The sequence below is a fragment of the Tympanuchus pallidicinctus genome, unplaced genomic scaffold (genome assembly GCF_026119805.1).
Source record: "Tympanuchus pallidicinctus isolate F22 unplaced genomic scaffold, pur_lepc_1.0 scaffold9, whole genome shotgun sequence".
In the NCBI taxonomy this organism is placed as follows: domain Eukaryota; kingdom Metazoa; phylum Chordata; class Aves; order Galliformes; family Phasianidae; genus Tympanuchus; species Tympanuchus pallidicinctus.
This window is the reverse complement of record NW_026294813.1, coordinates 16,230,840-16,245,705: the sequence shown is the minus strand read 5'-3', so window position 1 is coordinate 16,245,705 and position 14,866 is coordinate 16,230,840. Positions and strand designations below refer to the sequence as shown.

Genomic DNA, 14,866 nt, shown 5'->3' with positions numbered 1-14,866 from the left:
CAGTAAAAGTCACACATGTTAAAATATTCAAATCATCATCATCAAGTAAGAGTACCACCACAGATTCCAAAAATGTGCACAGCTACCGTGTCAGAGCAATTTAAAATCCTAAGTAAGGGTATCTACCTTATAAAGACCTGCTTACAACTCAGATAAGAGACAAGTTCAAGTAACAACCAATTAAGCATCCCTATGCTTTTTTTTTTTTTCCTTTATACTTCATGATTTCAGCAAATGCTGAATCCTCAAGATAACTATATATGAGTGTAAAAACATTAAGAGGCTAGGACAGCTCCAGTAACATTCTCCCTCACCACTTGACCCCACTGCGTAAGCACAGCCATGGTGGAAAGTCCAGATCCATCTGGAAAAACATCCAGAGAAGTTAACTTTTTTAACTAGATCAGCTCCTTTGATCTACTTTAGCATAAAGCCATGCAAGCGGGCTAAGTGATGGCTGCTCAAGGAGAGCTGGTACTAAATTATGCCTTGTGGAACCTGTAGCATACATCCTGAGTAGTTTGGGACAGATATAAACAAGATCTGTCATGGAGTATCCAGTACCTCTATCCATCAAGAGAAAAAAAACCAAAAACCAACATATGATAGAAACCAACGTGCACAATTAAGATTCTGTACAACTCCTACGAAGAATTTAATTCTTAGCCTTCTTCTGATCAGCAAAGCTACAGGCACTATTTCAGGGTCCTTAGGCTTTAGGATCTACAGGACTTCACTCCCGGCATAGCAATGAACAACTTTATGGAAAAGAAAAACAAAAAGCAGTTAACAGTGTCTCATAGGAGGCTTCAGAAAGGAAAGGCAATTTAGAAGTGCGCCCCCACCTGCTGCAACAATGCATTCATAATAACTCTTGTACTGGATGTGTTCCTACGTTCTACATGAAACGTGATGTGCTCACAAAGGTAAAACCAATGCACTGAGCCAAACAGGTATAGCTGAGTCCTCAATACTCAGCTACAACTGTGCAACAGAAGATGGAATGCATAAAGCCAATGCTCAGCATGACAGAGGAAACAGTGTGATATTTCACTTTAATGCACACACAAATCTAGGAGATCAGATTTTAAAAGACAAAAACCCCACATTACTTCAATTCACCTTTTGCTAGTAATAGATTTTTACTTTTCCTGAAAAACAGATGGTGATTTAGCAAACCCAGTTTACACAGGTGACCCATTTTTCCCACGTGCATGTACATGCAGACAAACTGAAAGCACTCATTAATTCTGAGTCAGCTCAGCATCAGGACCATTCTAGAGACAGAGTCTGGAAGAACCATTGGCACAGATGAGTTTTAGCTAAAAGCTTTGTTTACAAAGGGAAACGGTCCAGAATAACTATACATCCAGTGTTATTCTACCACACAGTGTCTTACAAGCAGAATTTTACAGTGCAATAAAAGCACCTATTCCTAATTAAATGTATATCATTCTGAAAATGGCTTCATCTAAATAATAATCAGCCACCCAAGCTCCAAAACGTAAGCCATCCTAGGAACACCTCATTTGCAGGGCATAAAAACTCTGTACCGTAAGAAACATACTTGTTTCACTTTATCTTCAAAATCTGCATCGTTCTTATCGTAGATCATCTGAGCAAGGCGAATCTGTTCTGCTGTTGCCTGAAAAATGCAAACATTCAATAAAGTTCACAAAGCATAACAACATTTTTTAAGAGTATCTCCTAGAGTCACTATTTTTCTCTCCAGATTCTCAGAAAGAATACATGCAGCAAATACAAAAGAGCTATGGAGAAGTGATTAACATTTTCTTCTCTGTGTCCATTTTTCAGTTAAAAAGTTTATTGGAACAGAAGCGATTTCAACATGTGGTTTTGATGTTTGTGCCAAAGCTAGAAGTCACTACATAGATAAGACAATTATGTAACAGAATTTATTACACAAGTTTGTTTTGATATTATTACTTTTAGTTTTATGTAGTATTTGTCATTCCAGAGTCATTTTTATCATAAAAAAGCAGTAATGGTATTTTTCTAAATTAACCTCTTTTCTGATGATTCCTGCTCCCATCACCTTCCCTTGACTCTCCAAATGTGACCATAGATTTATGAATACTTAGAAGACACAGTTGCACCTCCAGATTCTGCCTGTGAACAGCTGCACTAATTCTGGCTTCCAGAAACTGCTAAAGGATCTTGCTGCTTATGAAATATATGGTGCCTCTGAAACATTTCTGGCCTACAAAAGTATACCTGCAACTCCTCCAGAAGTTGTTAGGCTAAAACAAATGGATACAGTAATGCACTATAGATCCTACTATGCGAAGGATGCCCCACAAACAGAGCTTGTCAACACCATTAATGTCTCCTCACAGTGTGGTATTTGGAGTCCACTGGAACTGCATGCCCCTGAAAATAACAAAGATAACTGTATGCTGCATGATCCTGGACCTAATTTGGTTTCTCTCAAACAGAAAAGACTTGCTATGGAAGGCTGATATTGAAGAGAGCTATTTGAGGTGCTGCAAAATATTTCTTCATTAAGAAAAGAACCAATTCATCCACTGAAATTCTTGAATAAAAGGATCCTGAGCAGCTGGTCAAACCTCACCTTTTGAAGTCTCACTTCAGAGAATACCAACATGAAGTTCTGAGCCCCAAGAGTTTGACTCATCAGCCTCAAATTGCATCGCTGTTGGAGTTTACCACAAATACAAGCTCTGGAGAAGGTCGCCAAGTGCAAATGCTGAGAAGAGTCTAAAAATTACTCCACCATACACCATCAGCTGCTTATTTGCTGAGAAGTTACTGCAGCTGTCTCAGTTCCTTGAGGGATGTGACATTTGTCATGCTGAGAGGCAATGTTCCAAGACAATTAGTGTTGTAACAGAGTTAAGCACTCTGTGCTATTTCACATTTCCAAAGTATCATGCTGACAGCTTCATACGTCAACTGGCAACACAAATGAGAGACTACTGCAGAATTCCCAGCTCCACGCCTTGTATTTCCCAGAGCACACTACACCTTCATGAGAGCCTCTCAGTTAGCAGGGTGTTCTGTGCAAAAAAACCTTTATTGGTGTCTGCCAGGTGAGTAGCAGAGAACAAAAAGTAGATGTCCACCAAGACTTATGCCTTGCTGACACATCCTCTTCCTCTGACTGACTTCAGTTTCCTCGGGCCCATCACAATTTTTAAATTCAAGACATTTCCTTTACAGACATCCAAAGCAGAAAAATTCAGACAATGTAATTTCTGTGTAGACATGACCACATATTTGACCAAAAATGGGAAGCCGTTAAAAAAAACTAAAAATTTATCTTAAGTCCCCATCAGATGACCAAAATATACCAATTTAATAACAACATAAAACATGACAGTATCATATTATTTTCTGTGTAAGAAGGCGGCTTAGAAAATCACTGATATTTTTGCCAGTGGACTACCTCCATACAGTACTCAGGATACTAAAGAAAAACAAAGATGTTTTTATTACACAAGTACCAAATCATTCTCACAAGTTTGGATTGTTGTCATTCGTGGGTTTTTTGCCCAGTAACTTGCTGTTCCTCATTTTTTAAGACACCATCTTTACAAGTAATATTTTATTGTCCTATAAAATAGTATAAATTTTACTCAGCCTTTCAAGATACATGACTTTGCAATGTTAGACACAATATTTTGAACCAACAACTTACAACTCTCAGAAAACAGAAATGTATAAAACACAAAATTAAGTGACAATAGTAGGCCCAGATCTTATAATAAAATATTGTATTTATGTATCCAGATGCTACAGAAAATATCTGCAATGTAACTTCTTAAAATATGATAATAGGATATGACAGTAAAGAAATCTCCATCTAGGAAAGCAAAGTTCTTCTAGATTCAGAGAAAATAATCAACAGTGATTGAACAGTAAAGCATCTTTCTGTTGATCTCTCAAGTTTGACTAAATAGGAAAGTTCATCTGATTTCTAAATAATAATAACACACAGTGCAGTAAAGCTAGTTGCTGTAAATTTGAATATCATTTTTTCTACTGAGCTGAGCAAACAAGTATTTGTTATGCAAGTAGAAAGAATAAATAGATAAAACCCAGAACACATGCAGTGAGACCAAACCTCTGAATCACAGCAGTTGGAAAGGTCCTCCAGTAATACTTGTGCAAACTTCCACTGAGGGCAGGTCCCATCAGAGAAGTTGCCTGGGACGAGACAGAGATCCCACCACCTCTTATTTCAGTATTTGTTAACTGTGAAGGCAGTCTTTCTTCCTCCCTTTTAACAGCTGGAATTCCCAGTATTCCAGCTCAAGCCATCAGATCTCTCTGATAAAACTTAGACTTTACCTTTTCTACGCCCTCAAAAAAGACATCTGAATAAACCCTGCCTTTCCTCTTAGGGCTGAGCAAACCTAGCTTTCTTGATCTCCTCTTAATTGCCTAAACTAATTTAATCATCTCTGATCTCTCAGCCACTTCTTTAATAGACTTGCTCCCATCTGCCCAAAACTGGTCTTGTATATGTCAAAAAAAATAAAGGAGAAGTCATCATTTCACAGAATATTATAACAGAATAATTTGGATTAAAGGACCTTAACGATCACCTACTTCCAACCCCCTGACAGCAGCAAGGACACCTTTCACTGGATCATGCTATCCATGGCCCAGCCATGAGCATTTCTGGGGATGGAGCACCCACTTCTCTGGGCAAAATGCTCTTATGCCTCACCACACCCATAGGAAAGAATTTCTCCCATGTATTTAATCTCAATTTCTCCTCTTTCAATTTGAATGTATTACCCCTTGTCCCATCATTAAACTTCCAGATAAAAAGTCCCTTCCAGCTTTCCAGTAGACTTTTCAAGGCATTGGAAGGTCTCTATAATATCTCCCAAGAGCCTACTCTGTTCTGGGCTGAACAAGCCCAGATCTCTCAGACCTCAGTATCCACAGAAGAGGCGCTCCAGCCTTCTGATCAGCCTTGAGGTCTCTATGCTCTTTGTGTGCTGGGACTTCCAAAGCAGACAGGGTCTTAGAAATGCTGAGTAGAAGCGAATAATCATCTTCCTTGCCCTTTTGGACTCTCCTTTTGATATAGCCCAGGATATGACTGACTTTTTGGGCACAACTACAAGCTCATGTTGATTCTCTCATCAACGAACAACTTCAAGATCTTCTCTTTAGGGTTGCAGTCCATCCAGTCACTCCTCAATCTGCACTGATGTTTGCTGTTGCTTCAACACAGGTACTGCACCTCGTGCTTGGCTCTGTAACGTTTGCGAAGGCTTACCTCTTAAGCCTGTCAAGGATGCTCTCGCTGGGACCCCTTCCCTCTAGAGTAACAACTGCACCATTCAGCTTGGTGTCATGCACAAATTTCCTGAGGGTGCACTCTAATCCATCACTAGTGTCATTAAGACATTAAACAGTACCAGTCCCAGCACGGACGCTGGAAGTACATCGCTTGTCTCCAACTGTACATCAACCCTTTGACCACAATTCTGAATGTAGCCATACAGCCAATTCCTTATCCATTGAATAAGTACATAAAGCCCACATTTCCAATTTAGAGACAAGGATGCTGTGTGGGAACACATCAGAAGCCTTGCTTATGTCAAGGTAGATTACATTCACTGCTCTCCCCTTGGCCACCACACAGGGTAGTTAGGCACGATTTGCCCTTTGTGAGGCCATGCTAACCATCCACAGTCACCCCAATGCTTTCCATGTGCCTTAATATGATTTCCAGGAGAACATGCTTCATTGTTCTCTCCAGGCATAGAGGTGAGGCTGGCCAGCTTGTAGTATTCTAGATCTTCCTTTTCACCCTTTATAGAAACAGAGGTTGTCTTCCTTTTTCCAGTCACTGAGGACTTCACCTAATCACCACAAGTTTTCAAGTAGTAGCTCAGCCACTTCATCTGCCAGTTTTCTCAGGAATGGAAAACTAACTGTGAAGACTAAGACAAACAGCTGAGTATCCCAGCCTTCTCCATGTCAGCCAGAGTCAAGACCTCAACTCACTCAGAGATGACATATCTTCTTTTGTTACCTTACGTATCTGGAGAAACCCATCTTGTTGTATCTTATACTCCCAGCCAAGTTTAGCTCTAAGTGTGACTTGGCTTTCCTAGTCTGGTCCCCACACTTCTGGGCCATGTTCCTATAACTCCTCTAGCATGCTTGTCTCTGTCTACATATTTATTTCATGTGCTTCTGTTTGGCTGAGAAGTTCATCATCCCACAGCACTCTAAATTATAATAGAACAAAAACAAATTCAGCTTCATCTATTTGAAAGTCACTTTCTAAATCCACACATTAGCATGAATCACCAGTAAGCAAAACACTGCAATGCAAGGAGATGAGGGCTTTAGTTCACATAATTAATACTGTATAAAACAGGAAGGAAGTCTCTCTGTGTTAAAGATCAGTCTGGAAAACAATAATAGAGACTACTTCCCAAGGGAGCACCTCTAGACTGATATGCTCTTTGCCAGCAAAGAACTGAGGCAATTCTTGAACTGAGTCCAATTTTGGAGAAGTACCTGACAAGAGAATAGAGTTGCCAGAAGCAGAGAAATTTTGCACTCTCTGTAACCCAGACAAGCACACAAACTTGACTACTTTGTTGCTGGAAATCAAGACAATGAGCTAATCTCACAGACACTCAAAATACTTCCAGTCTATTGGTGGACAATCTTCTTCATTTCACTTTGTGTGAAGACACTGCACAAGAAATATAGTATTTTGTGACTTACAGATCTGCTGAATCATGCTGTAGAACACAGTATGTGTCTAGTAAAGATTTTCCCACCCACCCAAATGCCTGTAAGAACAAGGAATCTTCTAGCACCATGAGGCTAACATATGGAAGGGCTGAAACCTGAAGACGCTGAGGTCAGAGGATAAAAATCTTGACACACACATAAGCACAGAATTCTTCACTGATGAAAATATTGCTGAAAAACACAAACTCATTTAGAGACAAGAACACAGGAACAATTGAATGCTGTGCTAGATTATACATTTAAAGTGAGATATCAAATACTCTTCCAGAATAAGTCTACAATTTATTTTCTTAGTTTTTACTGACTTTTGGAAGCACATATCATTACACACCTTCAACTTGAAGATTACTGTACAGTAGCACATACCTGTACTACTTGTTTCTGCTGTTGTATTGGCTGCGTGGTTGAAATCTGCGCTTTGTCCCGAGTGCCCCGGGTACGTTCACTGCCCACCGAAGTCATCATATACAGTATATACAAAACAATGTATGTACAAAATAGAAAATCTGAAAGAGAAAAAAGAGTGTGCGTTAAGTGGCAATGATTCAATACCCAGGAAACATACAATGCAGTAGATGCAGCTTTACTCGCCTTTAACAGGAATTCTATACAAAGATTCCTGTGAAAAGAGCTCAAAAAACACTACTATTGGATTTATCACAGTCTTTATAGTAAAAGGGATAAAAAGCTTTCTTATCAGCTGATTAGGACCTGTCTAGATCTGTAGTTTCAGACAACATCTACAACTCCTAGACTTTTCTCTCTGCTGATCTGTTGAGATTGCAGTTCCAGCTGTGTAACTCTCTAAATTTTTGCAATATCTCCCCCCGTTTTGATGCCTGGAATTTAAGCACGATAATAGCTATTCAGAACACTAATTAAATAATCACTTTCACAAACCAGACAGTTCCCTATCATTAAATCTCTTTCCTACACATATAAAGAGGTTGCAGCCAACATCTACTCATCATCCCTCACTTGAAAGAGAAATGATGACCCTTGCCTTTAAATGCCTTTAGATGCCTTTAGATCTGGTCTGTGACAGTCAGCTTTTACTTAAATTCATTTGGTCATTAGAATCATAATCTTTGAAACAAGAAATTTATTATTCCCCCACATTTGTACAACACCTAGCACAAAACTGACAGATGAAAAAAGGTTTTTGGTAGGTACGATAACTGAAAACAGCTCTCAGAATATTCATCGTCAATTGCTTGTTTTCCATCCCTGCAACACTGGGAAGCAAAACTGCAAATATAGAGAAGTAAAGACAATGCATACTTGCTGCCACTGGGCAGAAGATGTGCAACGTTGCAGCAAAGACTTTTCACTACTGCCTTGGTGCAAGAATGTGTCTCAATGCACAACCTGCCAGGGCAAGTAGCTTCAGCACAAGCTCAAGGCTGAGCTCAGTGCAAAATAACACTAAAATTAAAAGCAAGCAAATAACTGTGATTATACAGACAAGAATGTGTTCAATATCAAACTGGTCACCAGCTTTTACAAGCAATGTGTACTCAAAAACTGAAGATCAATGCGATGTTTCTGATCTATGGAACTCAGAAGCCTCACCTAGATAACAAAGACAATTAACACCATTACAATCCTCAATTTAGAAATATTTTTTTGTTGGCCAAAATTGAACCCAACATTGAACTGTTTTGCGCGACTGTTAAAGCTATCTCAGGCTCTGTGCCTGACACACACTTCCACAAACTCTTACATATTTAACAAGAAAATGCCTGCCTTTACCAGGAACAAGCCATAGTATGATCAGAACTAGGACAAAGTGTTTTATTCACAGCGATCAGGACAATTTATAAATACATTCACCAAAGCCAATGTGTTTTGCAGTCTCTTAATGTAGTCTAACTTCATTGTCTTTTAAACCCTTTAACAGGCTTTCAGAGCACTGTGCTTTAACATCCTAACAGTCAAATACAGTCAAAAGTAACTAAAGCTCTGGCAAGATGATCCATGGAAAGCAAAATGTGAAGCAGTCACGAAGACAGCCTGAACAACTTCAGTGCTTACCAAGCACTCTGGTCATGATTGTCCACAGGGCCGAAGCACTAAACTTAGAATGTGCACAGAACACTAAGCATTACTTTCACTGCATTAAAATCCATTGTAAACTATGCTGACTGAAATTCCAGTGCCTTAAGACTAACTCAATTTTATATATGCTAATAACAACCTTTGGTTTGTCTGAGGGTTGGCTTTGTTCTGCAACAAGTTGATGGATACTTCAAAACAATTTCAATCAGGTGATTAAAAGTAATAATAAAAAGCCCCAAAGAGAAAATAAAGCACAAGAGAAACTCATCTGAAAGAGAAGCTAACAGTTTAAACTATGACCGTCTAGAATCCACTCACAAAGATATGCTGAAGAATTGGAGCACTGCTGGGTCTAAACCTGTTCATCATTTCCGAATTAAAGTTGTGTTTACATAGATTTTGGTATCTTGAAATTCTGACACTCATTTCACATGCTAATTTCTCTACTTTCACTAACTAAACAAAGCTCCTCAAAATATTGAGATTCAAGCTTCGGATGTGACTGGAGTGCACATGTTAAGACAAAGGTTCTGTTTTTAAAAATATCTGTCTGCCTATGGCTATGTGAAAGCCAGGCAACATGTGGATACAGAAAAGGATTGGGCCTGTTCTGCCTTTCCTAACACACAGTACGGTGCCTCTGTACCACAACTGCTTAAGCTATGACTGTTTTTCCACAAGGAAAGGATCTTTTAAGGAAAAATGAAAGCACATGAACATTTGAAACACTCCTGGGGAATGATGCTATGTAGCAAGGTCTGCCTGCCGGTCAGAATGGTGCCAGATAATCTTATGGTATCATGAGATCTTTAGGCAAGATCCTAATCTTGCTGACCACACAGCACTGTGAGCAGCATGACATGACAACAGGTCCAAAGCAGAAAAACAGCAAAGGTGAGAGCCTCTCTTCATGGACTTGCTTCAGACAAGCACGGAAACAAACACACCCTCAGTCTGAAGTTCCCTTCAAGCCAACAAGATCATGCTACCATCTATTTCAGACACGAATCCACTGTCTTAAAAGCACTGCTGACAGCAGCCGCAGCAAGGCCCGAGCTGAAGGGCTTCATCTGCTGCTGGCAGTGCAGAGGAGAAACGCCCACCGTCCCACACCAGCCGTGCGCACATCTCACAGCTGTGAGGTCCAAAGCAGCAGGCTGAAGCAGGCAGATCGCCATTGCCTGCTAATTACCACAGTGACTAGGATGTCAAGCACTACATGGGATATTATTAATAAAATTAATGAGATGGATCTGAACAGGAACATTTCCTTGCTCACAAAGCAGTTGTCATAGCAATGAGGAGGATGAACTTAATTTTTTACTGTAGATCAAACGAGAAAAGAAGATTTGAGACTAGAAGAAGACAACTCTTAATTAAAAATCTGTTTAATAAAGATTAAAAAAAAAAATATTCAGACAAGCAGATGTTTCAGGACACCAAGGTCTGTCTCAGGGCTGAAGTCCTTTATTCCAAGCTAGTACTTGACCTTGTAAACATACCGAAACTGAAGCAAGCAGTCAAAACAGCTGTATTTGGAAGAAACAGATATACATGAAGCAAAACAGACCTCCAGAAGACAGAAAAGCAGAACAAAGCGTAAGAGATTAGAATTCCCAAAACTTCTGTAAAGTAACCACAGTCTCATAACGCCACAGATACACTTGTTTATAACACTGTAAAATAAAAGGCTTCTAATAATCCACAGGAAGACAGCCTTTACATAAATGAAATGGGAAACAGAAACCATAATTAGTATTTAACAGAACAGCCATGTTGAATGTCTCACACACTGAGATACGCAAATCTCAGCCAATAACTACACTTAAAAGTTGGAAGAAACAGTCATTTAAAAGGAAAATCATCCTAAATATCCAGGTTTTGTTGTACAGCAAGCCTAGTCCAAAAGCGCAGACATGACTGCAGACGTCAGCACCAGTAGTAGAATGGAACAGCTATTTTCATGTCCAAAGCCAGCAACTAAACATTGATGCCCTACAACAAACTCCTCTAGGATTATGAAATTCCACCCCTACAAGTCTCCACATCAGAGTCATATTCAACACAGCTGCATTTTTGCAGTGCGCTTTACAAAGAAGACCAAAAGAAAAAAAAATAAAATCAATGAGTAAAAGCATTACCAACATAAAAAGCAGGTTTATCATAATGCTTTCTTTGATCTTTTCTTCAAGCCTCCTTGGGCACGAAATCTAGACTCCAGAAAGTCAGAAAAATCAAGACAGACAGAATATAGATCAGCATGGCAGGCCCTGCAAGACACAGACAATCTATTGATGAAGTTTCAGGACAGATCCAACACCACAGTACCATCTGACTTCCAAGAATCCTTCTGAAGTTAAATATTCACTTCCACAACCTGAACAAATCATTTGCAGTTTTAATTCTCTTCCTGAGGCAGCCTCAAGCAAGCAATTTTTCTTGACTCTGGACAAGAAGGTGCGATAAAGAAGACTGCAGACATCTGTGTGAACATCACAGAACCATGACTGCCCTTTTATCCTCTCCTGAAAGCTACTCAATCAATGATCTACTGCAATAACAGGGTTGGGAAAAGGCTGTAGGACATCGTCTCATGATGGCATGACTACCATACATGAGCAACGAGTCCAGATTGTATTGCTAAGGAAGTAGAGTGACAAGAGCATGAGGAAGAAGCACAAGGAAAAGATCAACATCAGCTTAGCATGAATTCAATGCATTTCCCTCAAATGAAGACTTGTCTAAATAACCTCACAACTTTATTACTGCTTGGAAAGGGCAAGGAGTTTACAAGAGTCAAAAGTTCTTAACAAAAAGTGCCGACTACTCCATGTCTGTACTGCCCCAAGATAATAATGCTGAACCTCATCTAATGGATGCTGGGAGGATTATGGTCTCATCTTAACTTATCCTATACTAAATAGGAAGAATATTCATGGCCAGGAATAGATCTCGATCACTGGTCAAACACCACAGGAGATAAAAGTTGTACTATCTGTATGCTCTCATATAGTTCCATGAAAATAAGGTTGCTGGGAGTGCCCAGCAGTCAGTGCAAGTACCAGCAAAACCCAACACACACACTTCCATCATCTACAGCTCTTCCATTCCCAAAGCTAAGGGAAGAAGCAACTGTGTATTCTTAACCACCTCATTTATAGGTGGTTACTTATAACCAACTAAGCAGCTGCTTGAAATTGCTATTCTGCAATCCACTCGGTAAACCTGTAATTAAGGAAGAACACACCCTAGAGCTACAGAAATTAATCATTTCTCATCATGAGATTAAAACCAAACCTAATCTTAAAGATTAGTATTTTTAAGCAACTGTTATAAAAAGAAAGATAGAGGGAAAAACAAATAGAACAGTTGCTACAAGAACAGACATTGTTTTGGGAGAAAGAAGCGACCAGTTTTCAAAAGACAGAGATGAAAAGGTTGGTCACGTATCCAGGGCACCTCTAAGAAGATGTGGTTCTGGCAATGAACAGTGTATGCTTTTCACTAGCAGAGCACGTGTCAGTCATGAATGTTAAGTAATACCATTAAGAAAATCTTCTAACCTCATAATATCAACCTTTGTTATTAGTCTAGTGTTTCTGTTTAGCAGATAACATTTTACACTTTCTTACTAATAATACCTTAATCTAATAATATCTTAACCTTAATAATAATGATTATTCCAGCATTCATCAAAAGTCTGCCAAGTATATCCAATAAACATCCTTGTCCCCATCAGTTCTTCACAAATATTCACTTCTGAGGCAATGAGTGCCCTTACACAGAAACTTCAGAAGGAATTATCTGTACTCCCAAATTTTTTATTTTTTTTTTTAAAAAAACATACCAGTCATACTAAACATCAGAGAATATTAACTGGCTTCTATTCAGGATTTCTTTTTTCATACTGCAAAGGTAATCTCCAGAATGCTAAAAAAGGGAAAAGAACAAAAAACAGCAAAGCCTGCCTTGTCTCACTGCTGACAGAGGACAAAAGTCACCAGTGATTCTGGACAGCCAAACAGTGCAGCATCCTAAAGATCAGAGGACTCTGCCTGATGTTTCAGCCATAAATTTTCCACAGAGTCACTGTTCTCATCTGCTGCCATTCTGCTAGAAGAACACGATTTTAGATAGCAATTTGGTAGATTTCCATACACAAGAAAGAATATAGTTTTGCTGCCTGTCCTAACTATTTACAAACCCCAGGTTTACAAAGACTTGCCAGATGCACTGCTTATCTGCACTTAGCATCAACTGTAACAAAGCTTTAAGAAATAAAGAGACCCAGAAAGAATAACTGCATGTTACTTCCCCCTAGGCAATCCTACTATATTATACTGAAGGCCAGAACACAGCTGTTGACATGGACTCAAAAGAAAAGAAGCCTGTGTTTGCCCACATATAAACATACTTTACAGACAACAGGAATCCTCTTAAAGAAGCAGCGATCAATGGGCATCCCGTAAGGAAGGGACAACAGCAATTCACTTTTGAAATACAGTTGTATAGTTTCTGCCAAGAAATATTTAAAGAAAGGTCCCTTCCTGATATTGTAGCACCTGAAGGGAAAGTTTATGCAAGTTCTTGCTGTCTTCCACAGAAAGATTTCATTTCTCATCCTCTTTCTCAGAAATGACTTTTCTGAAGCTAACCCTCTCTAAATACCACAAAAGTCAAAGAGATAACCTCTTCCATCACTGCCCATGCCACATCTCATCCTGAACTGTCAACCTAATCACCATCTTGGGTTGGGAAGACAACAGAGGTTCCTGACACTGGCCCAGCCGCACACATACCCTACTTCCTCATGATGTGGAAGGAAAGCAACACCTTTATTTCCAGCTACTCGGGTTCTCCTATTTGTAGCCTATGGAAATATAATATTGGCCCAGTCAGTAAACACTACAGTTTACTCCATCGCTCCTATATTCAGTGGTGAAGAACCAACAGTTTTTGCAAATCTCTTCATCTGTTTCTCTGGGTTCACTCCCCACCAAAGAGTAAAATAAATGAATAAACAAATAAACAGAAGGATCAGATCAGTTAATGAAGATAAAAAGTAAAAGTCCATGTCATTTTCCCTTCCAAAGTCTCCTAAGTGACATCTAACGAAAGGGAACTACAGCATCTTCTACTTCCAACAAAGAATCTGATAGCAGAACAATATTATGGCCCAGTCACTCCCTGCAACAAACACTCAGATCGAACCATACTCTGCATTACCTACATGGAGACTTGTTAAAAAACAAACAAACAAACAAAAAAACTAGTACTTTACAAAAGGAAAACTTACTGTACCTGAAAAACTAAACTAGCAGGTTTTTCAGGGTTGAAATTCATTACCTTCTGCAGACAGAACTAACACAAGCCTTGCCAAAGTCATAAATAAACCAGGGACAGCTGCACAGAGTTTGGGACAAAATCTCCAAACCAAAATTTCAGTTTTACTGTGGAATTTCACTTGATGGGGATTTGGCTTTTCCATCTGTAGTGATAGTGAAGGCACAACCCAAATCCTTTATTCCACTATAATCAAGTTTCACCTTGCATCTAATACCATGCAAGTACCAGCAATCCCCAAGAATGGCAGACCTGCTCCCTGGCTCCCATGTACATAACATAGCTTCAGTCCGACTAACAATCCTGCAGCTGCAGAGCGAGTCCCTTCAGTAAGCTGATCCAACAGCAAACTAAACCCCCTAACACAAAACAGCAGGTCATTTGAAAAAGCTTATCCAATGGGAAGCTATGTGGCTATACACTGTATCCAACACAAGGGATAGGAATCCTGTTCATGAGGAAAGGAGGAACATGCACTTCAGCAGCCACGTGGCATTATCAAAAATTACATTATGTTTTGTCTTTGCAGGATTCAGTACAGCAAGACTTGATACTGATCAAGCCCTCTGCACATAACAATAAAAATCACTAAAAAGCCTTACAGGAAAAAAAAAAAGCAACCAACCTTCACAGGAAAGGACTCTGCCAGAAGAGTGACCCTGAATATATCACCATGTCAAAGCATACACAG

At 39.4% G+C, this 14,866-nt stretch overlaps 1 protein-coding gene across 7 annotated transcripts in view; it reads right to left on the bottom strand.

Annotated features, from left to right (window-relative positions):
• UBAP2 (ubiquitin associated protein 2) overlaps positions 1 to 14,866 on the bottom strand; it is a 127,106-nt gene that overhangs the window by 97,681 nt on the left and 14,559 nt on the right. For all 7 annotated transcript variants that reach the window (XM_052670645.1, XM_052670646.1, XM_052670640.1 and 4 more), the window contains exons 2-3: positions 7,141 to 7,280; positions 1,568 to 1,645 (exon numbers count right to left, since the gene is read on the bottom strand). In XM_052670645.1, the coding sequence (XP_052526605.1) occupies positions 1,568 to 1,645; positions 7,141 to 7,239 (177 nt within the window). In that variant the 5' untranslated portion in view covers positions 7,240 to 7,280. The remainder of the gene's footprint in view (positions 1 to 1,567; positions 1,646 to 7,140; positions 7,281 to 14,866) is intronic.